This window comes from Crocodylus siamensis, chromosome 11 (assembly GCF_052110815.1).
Source record: "Crocodylus siamensis isolate JL-2025a chromosome 11, ASM5211081v1, whole genome shotgun sequence".
NCBI classification, from domain to species: Eukaryota; Metazoa; Chordata; order Crocodylia; family Crocodylidae; genus Crocodylus; species Crocodylus siamensis.
Window position 1 is genome coordinate 1348451 of NC_143405.1, and position 27726 is coordinate 1376176.

The window sequence follows — 27726 nt, forward strand, 5'->3', positions numbered from 1 at the left end:
CTATTCCTACACAAGCACAGAGCCAATTCCCTTGCTAATAGCTGATTTCTGGAAGATGCCAGTTTCCACAATCATCACACAGCTTTTACCTTGTTTAGGGTGTTTGCATCTTAAATAGTGAATGTACTCCAGGAGTTTGAAGGTAAATTAACCCTCAGGACACTACCAGCTCATGGGTGCATGTGCTCAGTGTTCAAATCCTGCAGCTATTCTGTTGTCCAGCAGGAATTTTATCGCCCAAGAAACCAGTAAGCTTCATCTATTTGCTACCCACCTCACCTCAAAGCTGCTGGTCAGTATGGGGTTGTGAGGGGTTAGCACCAATGTGTTTCCCACCTCCAGCAATCCACTAGGGTTACAATCCAGATGGGTCTGGATGCTCCTGAGTGGAGAGTAACACAGTCCAAGCACAAGGTGACAGGATAAGTGAGCTCTGACCTGAAGTGCGTGAGTAGCTCCTTTAAATTGTCTGGGGCCACTGACGTGGCCAGGACCTTGGAGACCTGGAGTCCAAGTGGCAGCGTCCAAGAGAGCAAACTCCCATGCAGGGATCTCGGTGCACTGCGCGACCGCAGAGTTCAGTGGCCCTGCCCTGCTCAGCCAGGTACTGTATTCTTACTGCCTTTTACAGGTGAGATGCAACTAAGGCCTGGGCAGCAGGCAGTTGATCCAACACCCACAGACTTTAAATTGCAGATAAATAACGGAGCAGTCCAAATCAGCTGCCCAGCAGTAATGTCTTGGTTTTCTACGAAGCAGGAGGTGTGGTTGTTGGCAGTTTGGGAATGGCTGTTCCTGGCGCGATGAGGCGCTCAGTGAGGAGCAGGAACCCTGGCATTACTGGGTGTGCTGCTGTTCCAAACAGCCAGTGTTAACAGTAACTTGCAAAGAGCTCCCTGCAGCTTCTCAGTGGAGTTAACTAAAGGAACTTTTGCAAGTTGAGTAGGAGAATATTTAAATAAAAATGCCATTATGCTTCAGGGTGTTTTATGGCTGCTGTTAATATTATTCAAAGATTTGAGAAGGGCTTCAGTAAAATTATAAACCTGTATTTGATGTCGAAATAATTTCCATGGTCCTAGACTGATGCCAGGTTTATGACTTCAAGCAGGGATCAAGCAGAGCGTCCTCATTCTGGCAGGACAATGATTCTCTCCTGCTCTTTCCACAAATGCTTTCCAACTGCATGTCTTCATACAAAGAACAGCATTTTCCACCCCAATATTTTATGTTTTAAGAATATTTTATCATAACCATTTGCTTTTATAATGGCTTGTTATACGCACAGGTTGATTTACTTTCTGAAACAAATGATCATAATACAGTTGGAAGATTAAACTTAATTTTCTGCAATCTATTATTTTTATAGCAATTTAAAATTTTAAGTGATGTTTTATATGCTATTCCCTATGCTTAATGGTGTTTTCTGTGTAAAGACCATAGAAGTGCTACATAACTAACATATGATAAAACACTGTAGTTTAGTTCATGCCCTAGGAGCTGAAATTTAACTATTTTTGCACTAAATTCATAAACTTCTACACTGGATTTTTTGTTCCAACTTTGTCTTAAATAAGCTGCTCCACTCTAGATCTCATGATATACCTAAGAGTATTCAGCATACTTTTTGGAAGACTAAAAAGACCGACTGATGTGGACAAGAAGCCTATTCAGATAGCAGATATCACTGAATACAATAATGCACTGTGCCTTTTATTTATGGTATAGCCTCTCCGTATTAAACACTTTCCAGGTTCAGATACTGGTTACCAATTTAGGCCTTTGTTTCTCTCTCATTCCACAGGCTTTAGGAGATGCAGAGAAATCAGAGTTTTCAAATTAGGTTCTTCACATGATCAGGTGACAGAGTGAGGCTTTATTGACCATGAAAACTCCCTATATTTTTATGCCTTAAGCTGTAATATGCAATGAAAGTGAAACACTCTACAGTGCATAAAATTGTGCAAGTTTTAAGCCACAGCAGATTAACCAGCTAATGGCAGACCAAAGGGCATTTTTATCTTTTGATTCGTGCATTAACCTTCCATTAAAATTATCTATGTGATTATCACAAAGCACTGGAGATAATAAATTTAGGGGATAGCAGGCTTGTTAAATATCATTTTTAAATGCTTTTATCAAGTCATATGTGCCAAAACACACGACAAGGATGGGATTGACTGAATATGCAAACATCATAATGAAAGAATTATTTTTATTATATCTGATGCAACCTGTTATTGATGCTGATGAATGCATCAGGTCAGCACCATGGGTCTTTGTGACTTACTGCTTTCATCTGGCAATTTGGCTAGCAAGTGGCAAAACAACAGGGTCAAGTACTGCATCCTTTCAGCATATCTCCTGTGTTGCCATCTCTTCTGGTGATGATGGGAAGCCCGGCAGCTCCATTCCCAGGTGACAAGGGAGACGAGTTATGAAGCCACAGCCATAAAGGGGACCTGGTTTGGGGGTTGGAGCGTTCTCCACAGTTTCCGTCTTGTTCTTACTGGAGACAGGTTTGAGTAGATCATCCATCCTTGGGGGAAAGGTCTGTCCTTCTCCGGCTGGTCCAGTGGAGAATGGCTGAAATGAAGCCTCGTTTTTGTGTTTTCCAGGTTAACTATATTCTAGAATCCCGAGCAAGTACAGCCAGAGCAGATTACTTTGCTCAGAAACAAAGAAAACTGAGCAGGAGAACAAGCTTTAGTTTCCAGAAGGAGAAGAAATCAGGACAGCAGTAATGTCTCGCCTAGAGCAAAAACTGTCTACCAATTTGGAGGAGGAGAAGCTCCCAACAGCCTGAGACAGGTGGGAGCCAGAACTACAGCGTTCTTGCTGCCAACAGGCACGGGCAGCCCAGGAGGAGAGTCAATATTGCAGTCTCTTGTGGTTGGCAGATGATCCCGCGCTGGTGATGGGAGTCTCCCTTTTGACGAAAACAAAGAGCCATATCAACCGAAAAGGGGACTGTTACGCTTCAGAGTCCTTTGATTAGAAAAAAGAGAAGGGCATAGGCTGGTGGTGTACAATTGCTGTATGATGTACAATTGCAAGGAAAGATGTGGTTATAAATTGTTGCACAGCCTGATTAGAATAAATTATATACATCCGTAATACACATACACACACACGCACGCGTGCGCAGGTACTGCTTGCGATATGATCAAATTTCTAAAACTGTAGGACAAATGTATCCATTTTTACTATTAATAAACAAACGTGATCTTTCTCAAGGTTCACACTACATGCGGTTCTTTGTGGGGGGGATTTCAGCTGTTGTTCAAGTCTGTGGAGTTGTCATGAAACAGCTGAGGGTTGAAGAAAGGTTTCTGCAGTGGAGTCTGTTTTCTTTTCCATGCACCTTTTTGACAACTGCATTTTTCTTCTGTGAAGATGTCGTATTGGAAGTGGCCTCTGCTGAAGGTATTTTGAAAACTGTAGCCATGTTTTGGGAGTCATTCCACAGACACAGGGTCTGCACTTCTTGTGGGAGGATGACCTAGTAGCTCCCGGGTGCCGCACGAGGCGGCTGAGCTGTCTCTTCTTGAGTGTCCGCTGCGGATCAAGAAATAACTGCACATTTTCTTTTCTCACTTCAGTCACTTCAGTAAAAGACTTAATTTGTACTGAGCTCTGTAACCATCCCAGCCTTGCTCATCTCCAATGAGCGGGGGAGCATATAAATGGGGACAGGGGCACTGACAGCTGCCTTTGTTGTTGTGGTTCAGTTCACCAGGAAGGTCTTCTCTCACTTTCTGCAAGTCATTAAACTATAGCTCTCTGAATCTGCAGTGATGCGTACAGCTGTGCTACAAAGATGCAGAAGCGAGGATGAAGAATAACACCGTCCTGTGGAAGCGTGCAGGGCTACCAGATTTCAGTTCTTCCCTTCTGATGGCCTGGTGGTGAGGCTGACCTGTAGTGAGCTTGATTGGTCCCATGTCCTAACTCTGGTTCTGCACTTAACACCTCTCTCAGCTTTAACAGTTTAGTGTAGTTTAGGCAGAGAACTCTGCTTCTCCTTCAGGTGTTACATCAAGAATCTCAGTCTAAACATTCAGCTTACTCCATCTGGAGCTGTGCCACAGAAGCCCCCCAAAGTTGCTGTGGAGCGTGTCTTTCAGGAGAGGAACTCCTGTCCTCCCTCCTGGCAGAAGATGCCTGTTCTTCCCCCAGGCACCAGTCTTCCCCAATTACTGCTGTGCAACACAGAAGTAAGAGCCAGAGATATTTTCTAGCCCGGTGTTTACATTTTTAACTCTTACTGGCACAAACACGGCACAGAAGCAACAGAGCAAAACCTCTTCAAACCATGCTGATTTAATCACCCTTGAACAATTTAACATTAAAACTGTTGTGTGAACATGCTCTTTGCTAGCCAGTTTTGATTCCCATAATCAAACTGAAAAGAAACCTGCAAGAGGATGAAAAGCAGCATCCGTCTTCCATGGTACGTTGTTTTTGATTACCGTAATGCTGGTATGCAAGGGCTACTGTATCAAATTCTGTTGCTGTCTCCCAGTATATAATTGCTGTTAGCAGGTGATCAACGTGTGCAGCATTTTGCTTTCATTAAAGCCTTGAGATTCTGATTTTATTGAAAAGGCTCAGTTCCAGAGTTTCAAACCCTTGGGGTTTTTTGGCTATATTGTCAGTGAGCAAAACTGCAACAATTTGCACATGCAAATGATGGGTGTTTGACAGGAGGGATTGTGCATTCTGCACGTCCAGGCAGAGATGGTAGTGCTAGAAGTCCTTTATACAAATGACTTGCATCGCCACATCAGAAAGCAAACAGGTCCCTTAGATGGTATGGCCCTAAAGTTGTGCTGCCCTTTTAAAAGAACAATTCTTTCACAAAGACCGTGGCTATGGTGCTGGTGTGTTAGCCAACACTTCCCAGGCAGCACAGGTCCATGGGATGGAAACTGTGTTTGCAACAGCTATTGCATCTGAGTTTGGACAAGCTAGGAAACCAGTAGGCACGGGGATACAGAGCACAGGTGTGCTTGTGAGCTGCAACCTGGCCTGAATTAAACTGTGAGAGACCTCCACCTCAACTGAGAAGCATGGGAGGGACAGGCAGGGTGTAGCTGGCTAGGATTGAAGTACCTAGACCTGCAGAAACCAGAGGATAGGTAGCCAGCAAGCTCTTCACCAGGCCAAGGTAGATGCATCGAGTCCAGCAGTACAGGGCAGGCCAGAAGATGATGCCCAGGCAGGGTCCTCCAGCCTCTGTGCGGGCTGCATGCCATGCTGTACAGTCAGGCCATCACACAGTTGTTGGTGGGAGGCACTGTACAAAGGGGAGCATGCAGAGGTACTCAACCAGCTTCTGAAAATCGCAGCTGTGAATGGGCCCAGAAGCACATCGCACTCTGCTTCCCTTCTGTAGCACCTCAATGCAGCACCCAGATACATGCCGACAAGGTGTTTTCTCAGACTGGGCAGAGCGAGGTGGACCTGGAGAGTTGGAGCCACTGATGTTCTGCTGTCGCTCCCTGAGGGATGGGCTCTGTCTTGCAGCCACCACTGCCCGAGACTGCAAAAGGTTCAACCCATGGCAGAGACACACGGAGGCGAAGATGGGCCTTTTCCAGAAGGCAACCCAGACTTGACCTCAGCACTTGCAGAGCAGCATACACATAACTTGCCCACCATAAATTCATCACACAGACACCCACCCGCTCAGTGCACACCCACTGCATGCCCACTTTGTCTCTGTCTCTCTCTCACACACCCAGAATGAAGGAGGCTATTTTTCCTCCAGGCTGGGAAGGCAGAGAGTGAGAGAGTGCCAATTACTTTTCTCCTCGAGTGCAGGGCATGGAAACTGGCAAAGTTTTTCACTGGATCCAAGCAGACCTGCTCCCAGGTACAGAGTCATTTTATTTTGGAAAAATCAGAAGCCAGGAGCCAGGCCTCCTGACCAAGGAAAATGTCCAGGGGGCAGAAGGGCAGCACCTCTCCCCAAGCAGACATTTCTGTGCTTTTGGGGCAGCTGAAGGAGTTAAACCAGGGGTCACAATTGCAATTTGTGCGCAGCTGAACACCGCTCCATCACGGGCTGGTGCTGCCCGGGTAGTTGCAGATTTAATTGATTCAGATGGGCATTCAAGTGGGTCAGCTAAGCAAGCTGTTCGTTCCATGCCTTGTTACTAGGTTTGGGCAGAATATTGTAGCTGCTGTTCCCCATGACAAGGATGACTTCTCACGCAAGTACTTTGCTGTTCACTGAGTACTATAAGAGTCTCCTAATTACCATCTAAGGCCTGCGAAGGGCATTCACCTCTTCCTGCACATCTGCTGCAGGCCTGGGCATTTGCCCACCTATGTAACAAAAAACCAGTCCCCCTTACATGCAGCTATGGGTGCTGGGGCTGGACGTATGGGCAAAGTTGTCTGGCCCTGGATATGCCCCTCATGTAAGATCCTTAGAAGTGACACAGCATCATATCATGGTTAACTGGCAGGACAGGATGGGAGCGGGCAGGTCAGCAAAGCCGTGCTGATGGAGCTGGTGAGCAGCTGTATGTTTGGCACGTTGCTTATTTCCATGCACCCTTTCCTTTGCCTGTATTGGTGACATGAGTGCCTGGTGCTCATCAAAGGAGCAGCACGATGGGTGTGTGGTAGGGAAGCTCCAGTAGGAAGGGGTGGGTGAGTGAGTGGGGGGCCTGTGCATGCTGGAATCCTGCCCGCTACAGCCAGTGGATCTCTGCCTCGAGTGGCTCCTGGTTTAAGCCAGCTGCAACCTGCCACAACAGCACAGGCAGCAGCATCCCTGCATATGGGAGGCCTTCTCCCGCAGCCCCCGCAACACTGTACTACCCTCATCCCTGGCGGTGCTGGGCCTAACTCAAGAGGGTATGTTGCGAGGGAACATACCCTCTCAAGTTAGGTCTGCTGTTGGGGAGTGCTAGCTCAGTACCTCCACTTATCGTGCAAAGAGTCAGGGAGCAGCACGCAGACTGCATCCCTCAGCAAGTTTCCACGGGATAGGTGCAACGGGGCAGTCTATGTTTGGCTTCATAATGATCCTTCAAATGATCCTGTTCCATCACTGTCAGGCAGTTCCTCAAGTCCCGTGCACTCAGCTCTTTGTTTTCCCGGTGATGGAGGAGTCTCTTTCCCAGCATTTAACTTCTGACTCTGCCATGCGGCATGCAGCCTTCCCTGTGTGCCCGCTCCCGGCACAGCGCCAAGGTCTGGCCAGCTGCCGATGGTTCGGGCAGCACAGCATCTTGCAAAGCTACATGTGAGTGTAAAGGTTCCTCTAGCTGCATTCCCCCAAGATGCCCCAGGGCTCTAACCAGACCCTGGGGCAATTTACCCCCAAGTGAGTGAGGCTGGTGTGTGTCAGGGTCATGCCCTACCCTACCATGACCCTCAAATGTAGGGTGCATGGCACTCAGGGGACCAGGCTGCCTCTTGTGCCTCCTTCCTTCTCTGCCCTGGGACACAGCTCTTCCCTGGGTAGGAAGGGGCAGGGCTGGGCTGCTGTACTCTGCCAGTGTTGTTCTTTGCTCACTGGTAACTTCAGGCAGGGACTTAAGAGTACAGCTCAAACCCATGGCCTCATTAGGCACCCTGGAGTTTGGCCACTGGTTGGGGCAAGCCCTGCTCATCCTGGCCTGGTCATGTAGAAGGCAGAGAATAGGCAGTACCTGGTGCCCACTCAGGACCCTGCCTCTTGCCTCCCAGACTGCCTGACTTGGGAGCAATAGTTCATCCTGTGGCCCCCAAAATTAAGTTAGAGTTGCACCTTATAGCCTGTAGGGACTTGGGCTCATGGCCCTGCTGCAGGGCAGGTCAGCTGCCTGCCATGCTCCTGGGGCAAGGTACTTCAGCTCTCACCTAGCTGGAGCCATGCCCCTTAGCTGAAGTAAGATGAAAATGTGGTGTTAGACCTAGGTCTAGAACCAGGAGCCTGCTACCACCAAGCTACCCAGGTGCTTGCTTTGTCTTCCTATGTGGGAGACACAGAGGAGCAGGCTCAACAGAAGATACCTACTAGTTCCAAGCATTAGACTGTATTGTTTGCAGTAGTGTAGGGGATAAGGTGCTGTGTTTGTATTTTAGAGACCAGGGTTCAAATCCTTCACAGGCAAAGATGGATCTTTTGATGTGAGGCGTGTGACTGGTGCAGAAAGAGAACATTATAGGCTGATATCTGTTTATCTGGAATAATACAAAGGTCCATTCATAAGACCTGGCTAAAGAGGTGCAGCTGACTTGGGCATGTGCGCACATACATATTCTAATATAATAAAAGGCTTAGCCTGCTGGTGAATGCATATGTGTGTGTGTGTGTGTGTGTGTGTATATATGTATATGTGGATTTGTATATATGTATGTGTATATATAATATATATGCATATATAGATATGCATGCATGTATGTGTATATGTATATATGCATGTGTGTACGTATATATAGCTGTATATGTATGTATATGTGGGTGTATATATGTGTGTGTATAGATGGAGATGTGTATGCATGTGGGTGTATATATGTGTGTATATATGTATGTGTGTGTGTAAGTGGGTATGTGTATGTATGTGTGTATACATATGTATATATTATCTGTATGTGTCTATATGTGTGTATGTATATATACATATGCATGTATGTGTGTATATATATATATATATATATATATATACACGTGTATGTATATATGTGTGTATGAATCTATGCGTGTGTGTGTGTGTGTGTGTATATATATGTGTGTGTATATATGTGTGTATATGTGGGTGGGTGTATATCTGTATGCGTGCGTGTGTGTGTGTGTGTAGAAAATGTATGTATCTGTATCTATATACACACACACACACACACACACACACACACACACACACACACACGTGTGTGTGTGTGTGTGCGCACACGCATGCTGGGCTCCCACTTGCCCTGGCACTAGCCCTGACCAGTGCACACAGCTTCCCAGTGCAGCTGCAGCCACCCAGGTGCTTCTCAGCCTCCTGCCTCCTCCAGCAGCTGCCCCTGCCCCTGCCCCAGTGCTCCAGGCTGAGGGGAAGCTGCAACCCAGGCAGGCCAAGTGGAGGGAAGGCAGCCCTGTGGCTGAAGCTGCATATGGGATGCATCTTCTACCCTACCCCAGGAATATGCTGGTAAAGCCATTTCCATGGAAGATGCCTGAATGTGATTTCTTTTAGCACAAAGAAGCTGCTGCTATTCAGCTTCCATGTGGCTCTTGACAGAGCAGGACCTTGATCCAATGGCAAGGAGGCTAAGAGAACTGGGGATCTCATTCTGCTACAGCCCTCATCTGTCTTTGCAGCATTAGTTAGTCACTAACTCGGTAATTAGCCTAGTTACTTATCTATTAATACCTAGATAAGCACTAAATAAATAGATAAGTGAGTGAGTGTAATCCAAAGTAATATGCTACAATGATTTCTATATGATGAAGACACAGGGAGGGTTCCAAGTTATGCATTTGTTCACTCAATAAGCATCTGCACCCCACAAGTATTTCATGGGTATAGAAGAACAACCGCTTCCCCCTCCTGGCACCAGGAGGCCATGGGCACCTGAACAGCTGCTAAGCAGCTTGCTGAGAAGCGAAGGGCCAGCCCAACTGGCAGTGCCCAGAGCAGCACAGCCCAGGGCACCCCCCCAGTTCACCTGCAACCCTCACAGTCCAAATGCTTAGCCATGGGATCAGCACCCATGACCCCAGTCCCCAAGCTCTCCTGGATGGGAAGCTGTCAGCTACAGCTCTTCACCCGACCCATGAAATGGACACTGGGCCACAGAAACAAAGAGCTGACCATCAGAGCTGGGGCACCCACTTGCCTTAGTGCAGTGGGATTTGAACCCAAGACATCTGCTCCCCAGGCAGTGCTCCATCCCCCACAACCAGCAGATGCTCCTGGATGAAAGTCTCTTCGGTGCTCCTCTTTATACTGCATGTCTAACTGGTGCAATGGAAGAGGTAGTCACTGAGCCACAGAAACAAAGCCACACAGGGCTCCAACAGACAACCTCACACTCCCAGGGCAGGACTTTAACCAGCAGGCCACTGCAGCTCCTGACCCAGCACTGCCCTGCCTGGACTAATGGCCTCTCCACAGGTGAGCAGACCCATACCAGGCAGTTGCATCAGTGAAAGTCCCAAGTTCTCCACTGCAAGGAGCAATGAAGTGCTCTAGACAAAGACCAGGCTTGGAAGAAATGGCTGAGCCCCGCTTGCACACTGAGGAGGGGACCTGCAGAGTAGGGGGAGCAACCCAACCGTGGTCTGAGCAGGCCCAGCGAGGATGGCAGGGTGGGAGGGCAGCGCTGGGTGTGCCCAGGGGCAGATATTAGGTCCCAGGGGAACAGCATAGTCACAACATCACAGACTGACAACAGCAGGGCCCTAAGGCCACATCTCACCTAGCCCAGCCCAGCATTTGCCTTCTCTGCACTCCAAACAAAACCTCCTGGCATGGACACTCTGTAACCCCTTGAGGCATTTCACCCCTGGGCATCAGCGAGGGAGCTCATCCTCAAAGGCAAGTTGTTGGCAAATTAAGCCCCTTGCTCTTTTCTTGCTCTCCTGCCACAAGCAAAAGGCCATCAATCATCATCCTCTCCATGACCACCCCTCCACAGTGAAAGACTGCTATCAAGCCCAAGCCCTCCCTCCTCTTCCCTAGACAGACCTACCTCTGGATCACTGCTCCCTGTGAGGTGAGGGTCAGAGCCCGCCATGGCTGGAGCTGCTGCTTGGCTCCTGGCCACACACGCTGGACACCTGCACACCTTGTGGGAGACCCCCGGCACTGGCTGGCTGGGGCTTCCTCATTCCTCAGCCAGCATCCAGGTGCTCCCTTGACCGCTGCCTTGTGCTGCAGCTGTGTGAGATGCAAAGGAAAGGGTAGGTGATGGGGGGGACTCAGGTCTGGCCCCATCTCCACCACACTCTTACCAGAAGGAGCACACACGAAAAGGGGCTGGGGACCAAAGGAGCAGGGGGAGGATACGTTCAAGCTGGGGGTTGCATATTTGCATGAGGTACAAAGCAGCCAGCATCAGCAAGTGACTGGGCCCAATGCCGGTGTCACCACCAGGCCTGGCTATTTGGGGTCAGGATCAGCCACACTTGGGAGCAGTGCGCATGCAGGGGCCAGACTCAGGCCAGGGGTGCTCACATGCAGCAGACCCCTCCAGCACCTGTCAGGCAAAGCAATGCTACATTCTCCCACCCAGCCAGAGCAGGAGAGAGGGTGCAGAAGCTGAAGGATGTACTTAAATCATGGGAAGACACGTAGAGCAGGAGAGCTCTTGGTCCCCTTGCTTGGAGCCAGGTGTTCCCAAACACGGTGGCTTCTGCCTTCCAGCTCAAGTTTGTTGCATTGCAGCATCTCTGAGGGCACCTCCACCCCAGCTCCAGGACCTCCCAGAGGGGCCTGGGCACCAGGAGGCTGGTGGTGGCTGCAGGACTAGCAAAGGGTTAAGCTCTGTCATGTTTTATTCCTGCCACACACCTCTGCTTAAATGCAAAATCTCAACAGGGTGTTGTTCGCTATAAAAACCCTAAGCATGATTTGTGAACTCTCACAGCCTTGGTAATCTCATCAGAGTAATGGGATTATATTTCAAATCACCGCGGCCTGTTCATTACACATTTAAACTCCTTTGACAGAGGAAAAGTTAAATAAAATGTGCGTGCCGGCCCCGGCTGCCTCTCCAGCTCTCTCCCTTGATTAGACAAACAGATGCTGAGCTCCGAAATGAAAAAATAATGTGCTCATTTATTCATTTTTCTGACAAGTCACAATAGATTTTGAACGGCGAGTGAGTGACCTCCCCGAGGTCCAGGTGCGAGGGCTCCTGTGGCAGCACGAGCGACAGGGCCCCGTGCGGGCGGCTAATGGGCTCCGAAGCAGGCGATTCCCAGCAAAGCAGCACAAGTGGTCATTTCCGAGCCACGCGCCGCCCATGGTACCGCCACGTCCCCTGCGGCTGCCGCCTGATGGATTTCTCCACGGAGCTGATAAATCGCATTTCAATTCCGGGCCCGGCGCCGACAGTCGCTCTGCTAAGCAGCTCTGCCGCGGCTGGGCTGCGCTGGCCGAGCTCCACAGGAGCCTGCCACCGTGCTGTGCGGCAGCCACCGGCTGCATCAGGGCACCACGGCACAATGGGACACCAGCCAGGCCACGCTGGGGAATAAAGGGGCAGGTGCCCCCTGCCACCATGAGCCAGCAAATGGTGCCAGCTCCAGTGAGCCGCATATAGGGGGAGATCTGGCTCCCTTGCAAATTCACAGTGGGCCAGGGCATGTCCTCAAGCCCCCAACACATCTGTGCAAGGAGAAGAACTCCCCTAGCACTGCATGGGCTTGATGTGTGCAGCTCCCTGCCTGGCGCTGGTGAGGGGACCATGGCCCCACTGCATGGGTCGCAGACATACTGCGCGAAGCATCCCGAGACCTTGCACAAGATTGCTGCCCTCACAGGAGCATCCAGCCAGGACTGCTGGAAGCCCCTGGCTGTGGCTGGCACTGGTGCCCTGGCATGTGCTATCCCTGCTGCAGCATGGGGTCACAGCTGGCTGAGTGCCGCTGCAAAGTGCACCTCAGCCTATTCTGCACAGGTCCCACCACCCAGCCTGCCATGGAGAGCAGGCCAGGTACCCAGTGAGCTGAACACTCAACAGCTGACAGCACCATCCCAGGAGTGCCCATGGGGAACCCAGCCCAGTGCAGCTGGTCGGCACATTGAACCCTGGGCCACCAGCCTCTCGCTCAGTGCCCTGCATCAGCAACTCCCAGCAGCTTTGGTGCTAATGACACCACCAATAACGAGGGGGGACATTCACTTAGAGCCCCAGAAGCTCAGGCATAAAGGATGCCTTTGGGGCAGGCAGCCATTACCACACCAGGACAGCAGAGCCTGGCAAGGCAGCACAGGGACAGAGCACATAATGCCGGGGGTGGGAGGGAAGGGATCCTGGGGAGGGCAGCCACGGCCCTGGATCGCAGGCACTGAGCGGCATGCAGCCAGCGAGGCTCCCAGGACGAGTGCCTGCTGTGTCCAAATGGCCTTGTCCAGCCCCTGGCCTCTGTATGATGGCCACAGGCTCTTCTTCGTGCCTGCAGGGACTGCTGCAGGGGGGAACTGGGCATGGGCAGGCAGCCGATGTGGGTACAGAGTGGGCTTTGGGGCCAAAGGATCGTTGCACTGTTGCTGGGTTAATTCCCTGTCTCTGAGGCGAACACCGCAGGACACGCAGGGGGCTGAAGGAGAGGCGCCAGCTCAGGGTATGTGGCCTGGCTGGTGCCACCTGAAGCTTCACCTGAGCAGCCTCTGGGACAGCAGAAAATGACGGACTACCTGGTCATCAGTGAGGTTCAGCAAGGGCTAATTCCAGCCCGAGCTCTCCTGGAGAAGTTCCTCAAAGCTGCTAACAACAGTGGCCATGGCAAAGCCATCAGCAGGGAGTACGACTGCAGCATGACACAGTGCTGCCCCTGGCACTGAGGGCCCTTGGCCCTTTCTCCTGTGTGTTCCCAAATCAGCTCCACAGGTGGGTCCTGAAGGAGCTCAGGGGCAGCTCTTGCAGGCTGGGGCTGACTGCCAGGGGAGCCGAGCACTGCATGCTGTGCGCCCAAGCACTGCCCACCCCCCATAGCTTGCAAGGCAGGCCAATGCCCTCAGCCACACTCACTGTGGGGCCGCTGCACACCCCACCGCACAGCCGGCTCAGCCAGAGACCTCCTCGCACCCCACCGTCCGCAGCAGACAACCCCAACCGCATGCAGCTCTAGCAGCACTCCAGACAGTGCATACGTGAGTACGTCTAGTGGGGCAAGCTCAGCCCGTGCAGCTGCAGCAAGGGCCCTGTCTGCCAGGGCACCTGCAAGCAAGTGTCCCACTTCACCCAAGGGTATCCAGGCCATGGGAACATTTCACAGCAGCTCCAGCCCTGATCTGTTCTCAGACGGTGCCAAGTCCTGGCAGACACCACAGCCACAGAGAGGAGCTCTTTCAGGCTAAACAGCAGCAGGGTTTGTTCCAGGGCAATCCCTCCCAACCATGCATACCCACCCGGAGCCCCCCCCGGCTGTTTGGGGAAAGCAAAGCCACTCAAACATAACTAGCAATACCCCCACATCCCTCCTGCACAGGACCCGGCACACCCAGACCCAGACTCATCACCCCAGACGCAGCCCGGACTGTAAAGCAGTCCCGCGGAAGGCGCACCACAGCTGCTCCAGTTTCCAGAGTCCAGTGTGAACGCTGCCGGACTCCACCTGACGACAGAGGGAGGCCAAACCTGGAACACACACTGAATGCAAAAGGCAGTGGCGGTTCCAATCAACAGGACGCACGTTTAATTTATAGCCCTGACACGGGCGTGCTGAGGGCTTGTTGCAGCAATAACTGATAACAGCTCTCATGCTGCGCGGTGCACGGTACACAAAGGCTGCGCGTGTGGAAGCTCCCACTCTATTTGTTCTACATCATTACTTTAAAATTGAATGGCGTGTGCACATCTTTTCTCTCATCCCTGCCACAGCATCTACAGTTGGGTTCTTGCAGTTGTAGCCACCTTATCTACCCGGTTCTTCCCCAGGGAGCACCCAGCACCTTGCACCATGGGAGAGGCTGCAGATCCCAGCAGAGCTCTGCAGGGACTGCAGTTACTGGGGTTGGTTTGCAAAGCGGTGGCTGTTCCAATCTGAGCCCATCTGCTCCCAAGGGAGCCCCCTGGGCCAAAGGGAGACAACTGGCAAGTCACAACGAGCTCCTGACTGCGGAGGGCTGATTGATCAACCTAATGGTGCCGCGACAAACCCACCCACTCCCCAGGTTTGGTGGTAACAGCAGGTGTTCAGGTGTCACGACCACCAGCGTCTGAGGGAAGCGTGTCACAGGGAAGTGCCCACTGGTGCTGAATTACTCTATCCGCACAAGCAGTAGCTTGTGCGCTACATGCACCGAGCAGGGAGAAATAACCAATGTGCCTTTTTGGAGCAGACGAACGTTTCAGGGCCTCGAGGGCCTGAAGAAGAGCTACTTTGCAACTGGGACAGATGGACGGCGCCATCCACAAAATTAAAGGCCTCTCTCCCTTTCCTCTCCCCTCTCTTGCTCTATCCACCATTTTCCTCCCATGCCATTTCCAGGAAATCTCTCTCCATAGCACAGAGCCGGACAGCAGAGGCTTCTGGCCACTGGACTCCAGCTAAAACCTGGCCTCCACCAGCAGCCAGGCCAGACCGAGCCGTGCCTGCACCATGCACCCCCAACGCCAACACGCTTGCAGGAACAAGCCCAAGCAGGGCAGCCCACAGGGCAGTGCAGTTTTGGGAGAACAAGAGCTGGGCTTGGGAAGCCTGTGAACCAGGTCACGGAGATGCCAGCAGAGACACGCAGCACGGCAGGCCGGGAAGGCTGGCTTCCAGCAGACAGCCAGCGTGATGGCACCAGTGTCATACATTAGGCTTTAATAGCTTTGGGACTTTCCCTTTAATGAAGTTCAAGCTTCTTTCCTAGGACTATTAATAAACAAACACGTGCCTCTTTGGAAATGCTGACAAGAGGCTGGCTGGTGGGGCAGGGCGGCGCGGCGGTCCCCTGAAGAGGGGCCTTTCACAGAGCAGAATTCTGGGGCCTTATTAGGAAGCTGAAATGCCAGATAATTAGAAATACACCAGCAAACACCATTATTGTCAGGAGAATGCAATCGCGTACAGTAACGAAGCAATTATTAATGAGCAACGGCAAGGCTGTCATTAATTTAAGCTTTTCAGGATCACAGACTAAGGCGAGTTAAATGTTAAAACCAAGACAGGGTGGCTGAAATTTATATGCAGGCGGAGCTGGATGACCAGGCCTCGCTGGCTTCTCTAGTGACACCTTGCTGGGTGGTGCCCTGTATGGACCAGGGCAGGCGGGACAGGGGACGATTCCCGTCGGGTGTGCTAGGCCCAGCATGATGCACCGAAGAGCTGCCTCACCCCAAGCCCAGCACCTGCACCTCGCTCCAGGGCTTCTGCCCTGTGGAAAGCAGAGCCCAGCCCCTCCTGAGGGCCTGAACGCAGCCATTGCACCCAGCCCCATGTGCCAACAGCCCTTCCTGAGAGCCCATATGATGGTGAATGCAGCTACGATGGCAAAGCAATGCAGCACAGCGCCAATGGCCCTCGCTGGCTCGGTGCCGATGCTGGGATCAGGGCATGAAGGCTGGGGGCAGCTGGAAGGAGAGCGGTGGGAGGATGGAGCATGGGCCTGAGGGCTGGGACGCATCCTCAGGGACGGGCCAGGCTTGGCTGGGTCCTGCCGCAGCCCCGTCTCCTCCCTGCCCACCTGCGGGGCCAGCAGCCCTGGACGTGGTACTGAACTCCACCAGCGCGGCCTGCCCTGTTTCCATCACAGCCCCCAAAAGCATCATCTCAGCCTGCGGGAGAAAGGCAGAAATGCTGACAGGGCCCTTCCACACGTGCCCAGCATAGCTGAGCCCAGCCGTGGGCATCCCCACAGTCCCACCATGCTGCTCCAGCCCTGGGCTTGTGCTGGAGATAAACACCCACCAGGGACGGGGACCAGAGCACTCCAAGCCAGTTCCCCACTGGGAACAGCCCAGAGCATGGCTTTGTCCCTCGCAGCACAGCCCTGCAGCACTGTCCCCAAAGGGAGCCAGGCACTAACCCTGCCCCCTTTTGCCCCTCGTCCCCCATCTCCGGACCAGGCCTTTTCTCCAAGCCCCTCTGCTCCTCTCACAGGGACCAAGAAGCCCACAGAGACCCTGCCAGCACACTGCCAGGCCACAGGAACTGCAGGGACTCTTGGCTTCTGGGTCCAGGGGCCGCCAGTGGCAAGGAGGCCGGTGGGGAGAGGAGCCAGGAGCGGCCCCAGGTCCCGTGCCAGGCCAGCTCACTCCAGCACGTTGATGGCAGGCTGCTCACAGCAGACCAGTAAAACGAGGAGCTAATATAGCTCCCGCAGCCGCTTACACGGAGAAGAGGGCTTGCTCTGACTGAATATTAGATTAGTTCAATTGATGGCTTCTGCGGCTGCCATAAACAGGCCGTGTGCTGCCAGAGCGGGTTATGAATGGCACGGGCTGGAACTGAAGGACAGCGTCGCTATTCACTCGCAGGCCCTGCTTTCTCTCCCAGCTGTGGGGGGAAGGGGAGGCGCAGGGAGGATGTCGGGACTCACTGCGGACTGGGAAATCCCCAGGATCGGAGCAGGATGATGCAGGTACGATCACCTCATGGGAAGCAGGGGAGTGGCAGAGATGGAGCCAGCACCAGGCAGTGGGAGATCTCACAGCAAGCCCCCAGTCCAGCTACTGCTGGGTCTATGACCACTGCCGAGGCCTCGTTCATGAACCATTGCTGCTCTACTCCCTGCCTGGGAGCATGCCAGCACGGACATGCCCATCCAGAGCTCAGCGCAGGGGCAGCTGGGCATGGGCTGCCCACCGGGAACAACACACAACATGTCCGTCACACCCTGGCTGCAACACAACCAGCCCCACAGCCCTTGACTGGGCCTCCACCCACCGCTGGGGCAGGCTCCTCCGCCCACTCCCAGACAGGACCCAGCTCAGCCTCCCAACAGACACAACCAGCTCTCCCCAGCCATGGAGGGACCAGGACCAAAAGGGCTCGTGGCCAACGGCTGCTGCTATTTCACCCCATTTGCAGCAGGGCAGCAAGAACGTGAGCTCTGCCGGGCAGCGGCTCATGATCTGGTGCACTCTGCCCCTTGCGCTGCTCCCAAAGGCAGCCGGGGCAGGGATGTCCCTCGCAGGGCTGTGCCAGGTGCCCGAGCTGGGTCCTGCAACCAGCAGAGGAGTACGCCGCGGCGAGGCGGCCCCTCCCCCCACATGCAGCGCTGCAGCACCTCACAGTAATTTGTCAAGGCGGCTCGGGCTGCTTCAGTTCTGCAATATGTACCTCGTGTCTGGGCTGTCATCTGACATAATTCCTCCTCGCTGGCATATTGCTGATTTGTGCATAAGTGATGTATGCAATCCACCTGAGTTAGGAGTTAGGAGTTTCTTGATCTGGGACTGTCAGGGCAGAGTGTTTTAGTGCCTCCTGCGATTAGGCGGAATTGACAGGCCCTGAAAGCGGTGAATTGCACAACGTGTGAAATTAACAGCGAGGGACTGAAGTGGAGTGTGGCAGTCATTTAATCTGCAATTTATCAGTTTACGCGGCTTCTTGTAGCAGGCAGAAGATGATGCTCCAAAAAAGGATGTTCTCCCCCTTTTTAATTTCACCTGACAGGTGATAGAAGAGCAATATCAAAAGGCCTCGGCATCATCTGGCCCGTACCGGGTTCCCAATCGCCTCAAGGACACGTCCAGCTCCTTTGGAGGGCAACCTCTCTCCTGGAAACAGTGGGCACGGGCTGGGGCTCTGAGGCAGGGCAGTCCAGGCCTAGCTGACAGTCCCATCCACTCCCTGCAGGCTGAAGGGCACCTCGACAGCTCCCTCCTGGCAGCATCCACCTACCTGTCTCCCCAGCCCTGAGACACGGCATTTTGCCCCTCCAGGGAGGAGAGAAGCCACCGTGGCAGATGTGACACTGTGATGTGGGGCTGGCGAACAAGGATTTCTCACTGCCCACCCGGTGACTCCACCCTAGTTACCAGGAAGCAGGCTGCTAGCACGGCCTGTGCCAAAAGCCCAGTCCTGATGACACTGCGTGCCCACACAGGCCACCACCCAGCAAGCCAGCGCTGTTCTGCCCCTCAGCCAGCCCCCTTCCCTGTGCCTTGAACAAGGGGCAGACCTCACCGCCACACGTCCAGGCTGGGGGGAGCTGGGCGTGCGCTCATTTACACCTGGGCTGCAGAGTGCGTCCCACATGCCCTCGACATGAGCTGCTGCATGTGGGGCACCACGGGGAGCTCAGAGCCGCAGACAGCTGTACCCCAGAGGTGCAGGCAGCACCGCAGGCCGACTGAGCGGCAGCCCGTTACCCTGGCCTTACTCCATGGGACAACGCAGCACCATCCCAGGCCCACCACGTGGCTCCACCCCACTGCGATAATGTCATTAGAACCGGGTGATGGTTTCCTAGAACGCCGCAGCCTCTCTGCAAGGTGACAGGCTGCCACGGCAGCATGACAGGTAACGCATCCTACCAGGTTACGGTAACCTGGCTCTGAGTGCATTAAACTCCTTTAATGCGGGGGAAGCACATGCCTTCCTCGATGCACATGTCACCACCTGGGGGGATACGGAGCACGCACGCACGTGTGCACACACTGCACCTCCCAGCACTGACGCTTGCAGGCAGGAAGTGCATGGTGCACTCCTTCCCCTTGAGGAGGCACCACTGCCCGTGTCTACAAGGGCTGTGCAGCCGGGGGCCTGCTGGCCAAGCCCCCTGCTTGGCTCCTGTCCTAGTAGCAAACAGGCAGCTCTCAGAACAGGAGACAGGGAGGGCGAGAGTCGTCCACCTTCACCCTGAGGCGGGAGCTGTGTCGCACAAAGGGGCTGGCTTACTCCCATCCCTTACCCGCACAGCTGTAGCACCCAGGAGAGGGGATGGAGACCCAGCCTGACACTGCCCTGCCAGCCTACACCCCTCAGCTAGGCCACGGCCACAGCAAGGATGGCTCCAGCTGGATGGGAATGCAGGCCTCCCCTCAATTCCTTTAATGAGCTGGATCTGAGACTCCTCTCAGCAGGGGACCAGCATGATGGAGGCACCACATGCCTCCCCCATTTGCTTCTGGGGGCCTGGGCCATGCCAAAGGAGCAGATGCCACAGAGCAGCACGCCACGGCGCCCAGCTCCCCACTGCAGCCAGCACACAAGGTTTCACACGCCAAGCTCACTCCTCCCCCACCCCAGTATCAAGAGGTTAAACTGTTTGATGTCAGTGCTTTCAGTGCTCACAAGCAATCTCCTTGGCCTTCCTTGGTGGCCTGCTCTGATACTGCAAACCTTTACCCACCCTCATGGTATCAAAGATTATTTATAATGAATTAAATATGTTTTTAGCGGCTTCTTTCCACACTTACTGCCGCACTTTTGCTGCCACTTCAACTTAATTAGGGAGGCCTCGCTCAAGAGACTGAATAAATGCATCTATAGAAATCTATCTACGTATAAATGAAAAAAGCAGGCACCCCAGGTCAAACCAGTACTTTCAATTTATTGCCCTGGTACATTCATTTGTAAATAGCTTTGCCTTGCTGGTTTCTGAGTGCAAGGCTAATGCTGGAGTGCTTAAATTAATAGTGACGCACACCTTTCATTATTGCTATTAAATTAGGTGCTGGGCTTTGATGGATTCACTTGTTGCTGAACTAAAAGCCTTGTAGATGTGGGTGTGCGTATCCATTTGGTTTTACAGCAAATTTAGGTCTTAATGTCAAGCCAGACAGAAAGGAGAGAGTTTCTCCTCAGCACTCTTACTCTTTAATTAGCCGCACGGGCACCTCATGCTGTCTGTTTCCCCTGATCCTCCAGGGACTCTGTAAAGGAAACGCCTCAGCCTCGCTTTGCAGAGCTGCAGCAGGGCACTTGCAAGACAAACAAAGCAAGGCTCAGACCATAATGTTTATAACCTTCACAGCCATCTCCACGGCCTCTGCCGCAGGACCAGAGCTAAGCAGAGCGCACAAGCCCTGCTGCCGGCTAGGAGCCAACCCCCGGGTGACGGGTTCTCCCCAGCGACGCGCCATGGCCCAACACAAGACGCCGTGGCGGTGTCGTCCTGCAAAGCATCTAGAACGGAGCGCGACCGGGAACAGGACACCATGCCAGAGACCCCACCTTCCGCCCCAGGCTGGTGAGGAAGTGGTTGGAGATCATGGGGTCCCCGCTCCCAGGCTCTCCAACAAAAGAGCCAAGAAAGGCGGAAGAGTGAAGTGCTGTCACCAGTGTGGGATGCCTCAGTGGCAAAAGGAGCGGGCCTGGCCAGAGCACATCTCCAGCCCCCCATGCTGGGTGGCCTGGTTCCTCACAGGGGCCTGGGGACACACGCCAGGAATAATTTGTTCCGTACAAGCCTCCGCGAGGTTGCGAAGCAGACGATTATGTGCAGCAGAGAGCAGGGGGGCCGGCTGCCGCGCTCCAGACAAAGAGCCAAGAGCTCGATGGGAAGAGGAAACGAGGTTGCTCCATTCAGCGCCCTCGTTCCGGTTCCCGCCGTGCTAACTCAGGAACACTCGCTGTCAGAAACCTGGTATTTTTGTTTATTTCTGTCCCAAGAAGAGGTAACGGAAGCCAGCAGTGCCACTGACTCCCGTATTTATAGAAACCACAGCCATCGCAGCAGACGGAAGCGGAGCTAATATTAACCTCCCCAATGCCTGCCGGAGCTTCCCGCAATCTTCCATGCAAGGTCCCGACACAGCGCCCGTCACAAGCACGTGCGCAGCCTGTTGCAGCGCAGAACAGATGGAACGCCCCACGGCGCTGCCCACGCTCACACTTGGTCCCACGCCTGGCTCTGGGGGTGCTCTGCCCTCCGTCACCAGCTGCAAGCTTCTTCAGGAGACGGGAGGGCAGAGGCCAACCGGAGGAGACCTGCAGAAAGAGGAGGGCCTGACCACAGGAATGCAGAGAGGGCCCTGGACTCTGTGGTGGGCCACTGGGGCAGAGCCCTGCTCCATGCACCGCTCAAGGGGTTGTTAATGGATCCCGTGGCTGCAGCAAGCACCATTGCTGCTGTAGCAAGGCAGCATGAAAGGAGAGGAGCCCAGGCTAGGGGCTGAGCTGACTGCTGGCAAGGAGGGAGTGCAGATGCTCAGCACGGTGGATCAGAGGCCAGGGCAGGGGGTCAGACTCAATGATCTGCTCAGGTCCTTTCCGATCCTAGAAACTATGAGGGGAATGAGCACCAGCAGATGTCCACGCAGCATAAGGCAGCACCAAGCCCCGAGCCATCCAGCCACCTCAGCACAGTGCTGTGCACAGGAGACCAAGCCCCCGTGTCTCCTCAGAGCTCATGGGAGCTGGTGGGGGCAGAGCTCGCCGGTTTGGGCTGTAGACCAGCCTGCCAGGGCCTCTCAGCGTGCAGTTTAACTCAACTTCAAACAGGCAAGCAGAGGCATCTTGGCCTGCCTTCCAGAGGTGCTGTGCACCCACAGCTCCCCCGGGCTCTAGTACAAAGCAGGGGTGCTCAGGTCCTCTGGAAATCAGGCTCCTGTACAGGTCAGCCTCACCCTGGGCAGTGGCAGGACTATGCCCCAGCCTGGGCTGAGACCAGAGTAGTCACTCCGAGGAGAGATGGCAGTGCTGGGCAGGGGCCACTTCTGCTTCTCTGCAGCGTACACAGGAGGCCTGAGAGGCTCTTCCTCCCCCTCTTCCGCTGGCTACTTGTTTCTTCCTTGGGAACATCAGGAATCTCAAGGGCTCCTTTCCTTTCTGGAGGTGAAGGTGCCTGCGGGGCCCCCTCTTAGCCCTGCACTGATGGGATACCCTGTTCTCTTCCCAGTGAGAGTTCAAAAGGTATTTTAACATCCTTTAAAAAAATTAAACCCACATCCAATGTCAGCAAAGCCCCCTCCCTCCTCAGCTAATCAGGTGTCACTTCCTTGGTCCTCCGGGGTTATAAATCCCGGGGCCAGCTCTCCTGTGGCTCATCCAGTCTTACAGCCTCGAAAGAGATGTGAATTTCTAATATAAAAATATTACACCTGCAGATAGAGGCATGTATAATATATATGCAGGGAAAAAAAAACTCCTTAGGCATCATAAAGACCCAGGAAAAGGCACAAGCTGCATTTTAAATGAATCATTTGCAGCTCTCCTTTAATGAGCTGGAACTGAGCAGGCAGGCCCTGCTCGGCAGGTTTACACCTAGAGCAGGCTCTAAGTCAGCAACCACCTTTAGCTGCTGCTCAGAGCACAGCTCCAAGTGATTGGGGCTCAGCTCACATAGGGACAGGCCCGACCTGCCCTAGGGTCTAAAACACCCACTCTCAGCCCCGGCTCAGATGGCGTTAACCCCAAAGGCGCTGCAGGCCCGTGGGCATCAACATCTTCCATATTCAAGTTCCACTCGTGGGCGTGCCCAGAAGCACCCGGTCCCCCACAGCGCTGAGCACTGATGCCTGCTGCATGCCTAAGCCTATGAGCCTGGCAAACGAGGCCTCTGCAGCCTCCAGGGCCTGGTCCAGGACGAACAGATGGGGGCAACGCCTTCCTCTTACCCAGCTGCAAACCTGCTCCCGTGACCACGGCCCTAACTATGGCTATTTAACAAACACAGCATTAGCCGGAGGGACAGGAATGAGAGCGGGGGCTTCCTGCTCTGCCTGCTGCCTCCCCCCAACACCTCCTCAGCACCCATCTCTCCCCACACACACCCTGAGAGCGTGGGAGCTCGCTCTGTGACCTGGAGCCTGCTCAGGGACCAGGCACCCAGAGCTCAGGCATCATGACAGCTAGCACGCCATGCCCGAGCTCCTGTAGCAGGCTGTGCTGAGCACCATGCTGACGGGATGGCCCAGCCAATATGCCCAACATGCTGGACAGCCGTTACTCGAGCCGCATGCTGAGGGGACAAGCGCCTGTCCTCAGAGGGGACCCAGGCTGCCAGTGAACCCTGCCATCCTAGGTTGTGGATGCCATGAGAGTTGCTGCCCTCGCCCCTCGCACCTGCTGGTGACGTCCCGAGCCCCTCGAGGTGCCAACAACTCTGCTTGGGAGACAATTACCATTTTTTCATGGTCCCTGCAGACACTTGGTGTTGTGACACAGAACATCAGCCCTGTCACGTCCCTGTGCTTCGTGACTGACGCAAGCTGATGTGACATGTTCCCTGGTGACATATGACACAATAGCAGGGAAATTCTCTAAACTGTGGTGTTTACAGGCAAGTGTCCCAGTGCTGGGGGGGATCAGGGCACTCAGCTTTCCACACAGCCAGGTCTCCCCGTGCCCCCACGGCCCGGGGGCAGCTGTGACTGTGATCCAGTGCGCTCCCTGGGCCTCGGCTGCCCGCTCCCAGCGGGGCTGCCGGATGCCCTGGTGAAGTAGGCAGCTCTGCCTCCCAACAGTCAGCTCAGGCTGCTCCATTTTGTCTAATTAATCCTGATGTTTTGCCAGTCGTATTGTGAAGTTCCTCAGCAGAGAGAAAGAGCAGCTTGTCTCCTTGACAGCACAGAAGAAAAAGAAAAGAAATCGAACCACCAGCACTTAGTCCCTTCTTCTGTCAGCCAGACAAGTTGTTTTTGTCTCTCTCAAAAGAAGATCATACCAGAATGGGCAGAACTTCAAAGTTAAGAGCCAGGGCGAGCCTTCCCCATGCAGAAAGGCTTGCTATTCTGCCTGGGAAACTGCTTGAAGCCTGCAAGCCCTTTCAGAGGAGAGCTAAATAAGGACATATTTATGGAGCTAATAACTCACGTTTAATATGCAGCACAATTTAGAATCTGCGCACTGGAGACCGTGTATACACATGACGGGTTTACATGCAGTGCTGCAACTGTGATGCAAGCAGAAAAACAAAAACAGACTATGTGCTCATTACAGGGTCCCCTCACGAGTCTGGATTCAATTTTAGAATCCACAGCATCGCTGTTACCAATATCTAGGGCATTTATTTATGTGCATCTCATCTGTGACTTGGTATCGTTTAGACCACTGGGCTGTTTTGTTACCAACATCGCACCCTTTTCATGCTAAGCTACCCCAGTGGGTATCGGAAGCAGCAAGACGTGGGATTTCCAAGCATCTAGAAAAGCTATGTGCCTGAAAAGCAGTGTTCTTGGGAGCCTCTTAGGCAGCTGCTTGGAGGAAGCCATATTCAAATGCTGCGTGGTGATGAAAAATGAAATGAGCTTGATTCCTCTAATGAAACGCCATGTTTTCCTTCCGGACCGGGGAATCTTTCCCCCAAGTTTTAAAAATAAAAGCGCTGTTTGCTATTTGACTTGGGTTGATGCGATGATAATTAAAGTTTCTGAAAGGGCTCCAGCAAGCCTTGGTTTATGGGATGGGGAGAGTATTTTCAAGCCCAGAGGTGATGGGCTAATGTGTCTTTGTTCTGTAAACAGATCAGAGAGGGGTCTGGTTTCCATACTTAGCTTGCCATCTTGAGGCCATGGGAAGAAAACCAGCCGAAGCATGCTCGCTCTCAGCCCATGCTGCTCACAGGCTTTCTGGGTGGTTATGTTATGTACTTAATATACAGACAAGAGGAGTGCGCTCGAACTCGCAGACTGCTGCCTGGAGGGGAGAGACCACTGCAGTGGCTGTGAGCGTTAATCCCCTGGTGCTTCCCAGCAGCCAGGACCCTTAACCCATACGGGCCTCTGACCAAGAAAGCCGGGGGTTCATCATCCAACTCCAGCACTGCACACAGGTGCAGAGGGAGCCCGGCACCTAACTGCAAGGGCACAGAGTTCACCTGATCCCCATCTGCTCTGCCCCAGCTCCTCCCCTGCACCTGTGTGTCCTAATGAGCTGCTTGCAAAGAGAAGCCTGTGGATGACTTGTTTCTGCTCGGCTAATGACTACCTGCAAAGCCCAACCCAGAACCTCTCTCTGCAAACTGGGAAAAAATGCCCACATACAAGACCATGAGCAGGTTTAGTCCAATCCCCCTCTCCCTCCACCACACACAGCTCAAAAGTTGTCCGTTTGGTGGACTTGCAGCTGTGACATGACTGACCCCATGATGCTGCTGCAGGGAGCCTCCTGACGAACAGTGTGGGAGGGATGAGGGCATGAAAGGGCGTTAGGGGCCCTGGCAGCCTACAGACCCCTCCTAGGGCTCAGACTGCACCCAGATGCAGAGGGTAGGTCTGAGTGCAGCCCTTCAGGGAGGCTGGGACCCTCTGGCTCCACTCCTCTGGTCCTGTGCCAGGTACCATTGCAGCCAGCACAGAAATCCCAAAACAATTAGAGACCCAGTTCCTTCCCTTAGCATGCATGCCTAAGCCCAGCACTGCAGTCTCCTGTCTCCTCTCCCACTCAGGGGGCACAACTTCTGCCTTCTTACACTGCTCAGTCCTTCTGGGAGAGAAACTACCAGAACAAAGGTTCTGGTGCGAATGCAGACCACCTCGATCTCTGCACCCTGAAACCTCGGAGAGCAGCAATGCCGCCATTTCATTTGAAGGCCAACCAGGAGGGGAACTCAAGGAGGGCACATTCCCGCTCCTATCCCGGGCTCCTGGGGTCCCCTCCTCCATCACTGCACTTATCCAGACAGAGCACTCGATCCAACGCTGAGGGTTTTACCTTGAGAAAGACCAGCGAGGACATCTCAATGATAAAGGATCTGTTCCAGTTCAAGCACAAGTGACAGGCTCTGTGCAGGAACCACTGGGTGAAATTCTGTGGCTTGCAATACACAAGAGGACAGGCCATACAGCCAAATCCTCCCTTCTAGCTTAGAGCCCCTCAGACTTCATTTCAGCTGTAAGTGGGCCATTCCAGCATTTGAAGGGTTACACTTTCATTTGGGACTCTAGCATTTACTGACCTTAGCAAACCACCTCTTCTGCACACCTGAAAAAACACCTCCAGGAAATGCAAAACTAGGACTTGCCCATGCTGCCTTCTGGGGGCCTGGAAAGCTGCAGCTGCATCCAGGATGGTAGGGTCTCCAGGCAAGGAGAGGGTGGGCTGCTGGCACCGGATACACCTCGCACACAGCTCTGTGGCCTCTTTAACATAGCCACTATTCCTCTGGTAAGAAGGGTCCTCTAAGTGCTACTTTGCACATGTTCATATCCACATGACAGGGACACAGATAAAAATCGGCACCTTGACAGCCGCGGGCTGGGGCCGTGGAAGGGGAGGGGGCTCTGGACAGGACCAGAGCACAGCGCCTTTTTTCTTCGTATTCCTCCCTTGCAGCTTGGCCGGGTGCTTCAGAGAGTCACGCAATGCGAGTGCTGCTGGTTTGCAGTATGTGATTTCTGTGTCATCTGCATAACTGCCTCAGGCTGTTTTCACATCTTTATGCATTAACTCAACACGAATATACAAGAAATATTTCAATGCTAATTCTTTTTAAAATGATAAAATTTGTCTATATTATAAAATTTAAGCCCCTGGGTTCCCAAAAGCTAAAAATATTTTAATGTCATATTTCCATGTAAATTTTGGTTTAGAATTTAATACCCTTTTAACATACATTAAAATTTCAACATTTCTCAAGCACTTGACTATTTTAAGGGATTAGTTTGTATGTGCTGAATAAAAAAAAGAAAAAGAAAAAAAAAAGAGGCTGATGGGCAGCTTGCTGGGAGTCCAGGTTGGGGAGAAGAAATGGGTCAGACATAAGAGTTAACCAGCTCTTGCTATTTTGGGAGGTACTTTAAGGTGCTGTTGGACCACATGGGACACCAGCTGCAGTGCTCAGGGCGCTGGAGAGCTCTTGCAGGTATTCTGCACATACTGGTTTGTCTGGTGGTCCAAAGGAAGGGCCTCACAGCTGCCCAGACAGTTCCTTCTCCATCCCCTGCCAGGCACTCTGCACCCACCCATTTCCACAGGGCTTAGAGTACATGGACCCTGTTGTCAAACAAAAATGCTTGCGTAAAAAAAGGGAATTCCACTAAAACCCCTGCGATTCACTAGCAACAGGATGATTTGGGGTAAACTGGCCCATTTGGCTTCTACTCCCCAAGAGATAAACACCAGGCACAGGCCATGATAAAGGAAGGGGAAATATTATGACACTGCAGTGAAAAACACATTCCTCAGCAACCACATCCCTTTTCCAGAGAGCTCATTTTCTAAATTCTCTCCCATATTCCATTTTAGCA

General features: G+C 53.0%; 1 protein-coding gene and 1 long non-coding RNA gene across 4 annotated transcripts in view; one reads left to right on the forward strand and one right to left on the reverse strand.

The window, feature by feature from the left end:
• The window catches only part of MAPKAP1 (MAPK associated protein 1), a 135332-nt gene extending 132096 nt beyond the window's left edge, over positions 1-3236 (forward strand). For both annotated transcript variants that reach the window (XM_090022890.1, XM_090022891.1), the window contains one exon: positions 2619-3236. In XM_090022890.1, the coding sequence (XP_089879016.1) occupies positions 2619-2744 (126 nt within the window). In that variant the 3' untranslated portion in view covers positions 2745-3236. The remainder of the gene's footprint in view (positions 1-2618) is intronic.
• LOC149855228 (uncharacterized) overlaps positions 3117-27726 on the reverse strand; it is a 48402-nt gene continuing 23792 nt past the window's right edge. The window contains exons 3-4 of one of the 2 annotated variants that reach the window (XR_016438581.1): positions 10681-10868; positions 3117-5545 (exon numbers count right to left, since the gene is read on the reverse strand). This is a non-coding gene — a long non-coding RNA (uncharacterized LOC149855228). Of the gene's footprint in view, positions 5595-10680; positions 10869-27726 lie in introns of both variants that reach the window. The other variant, XR_016438582.1, reaches the window with a different exon arrangement.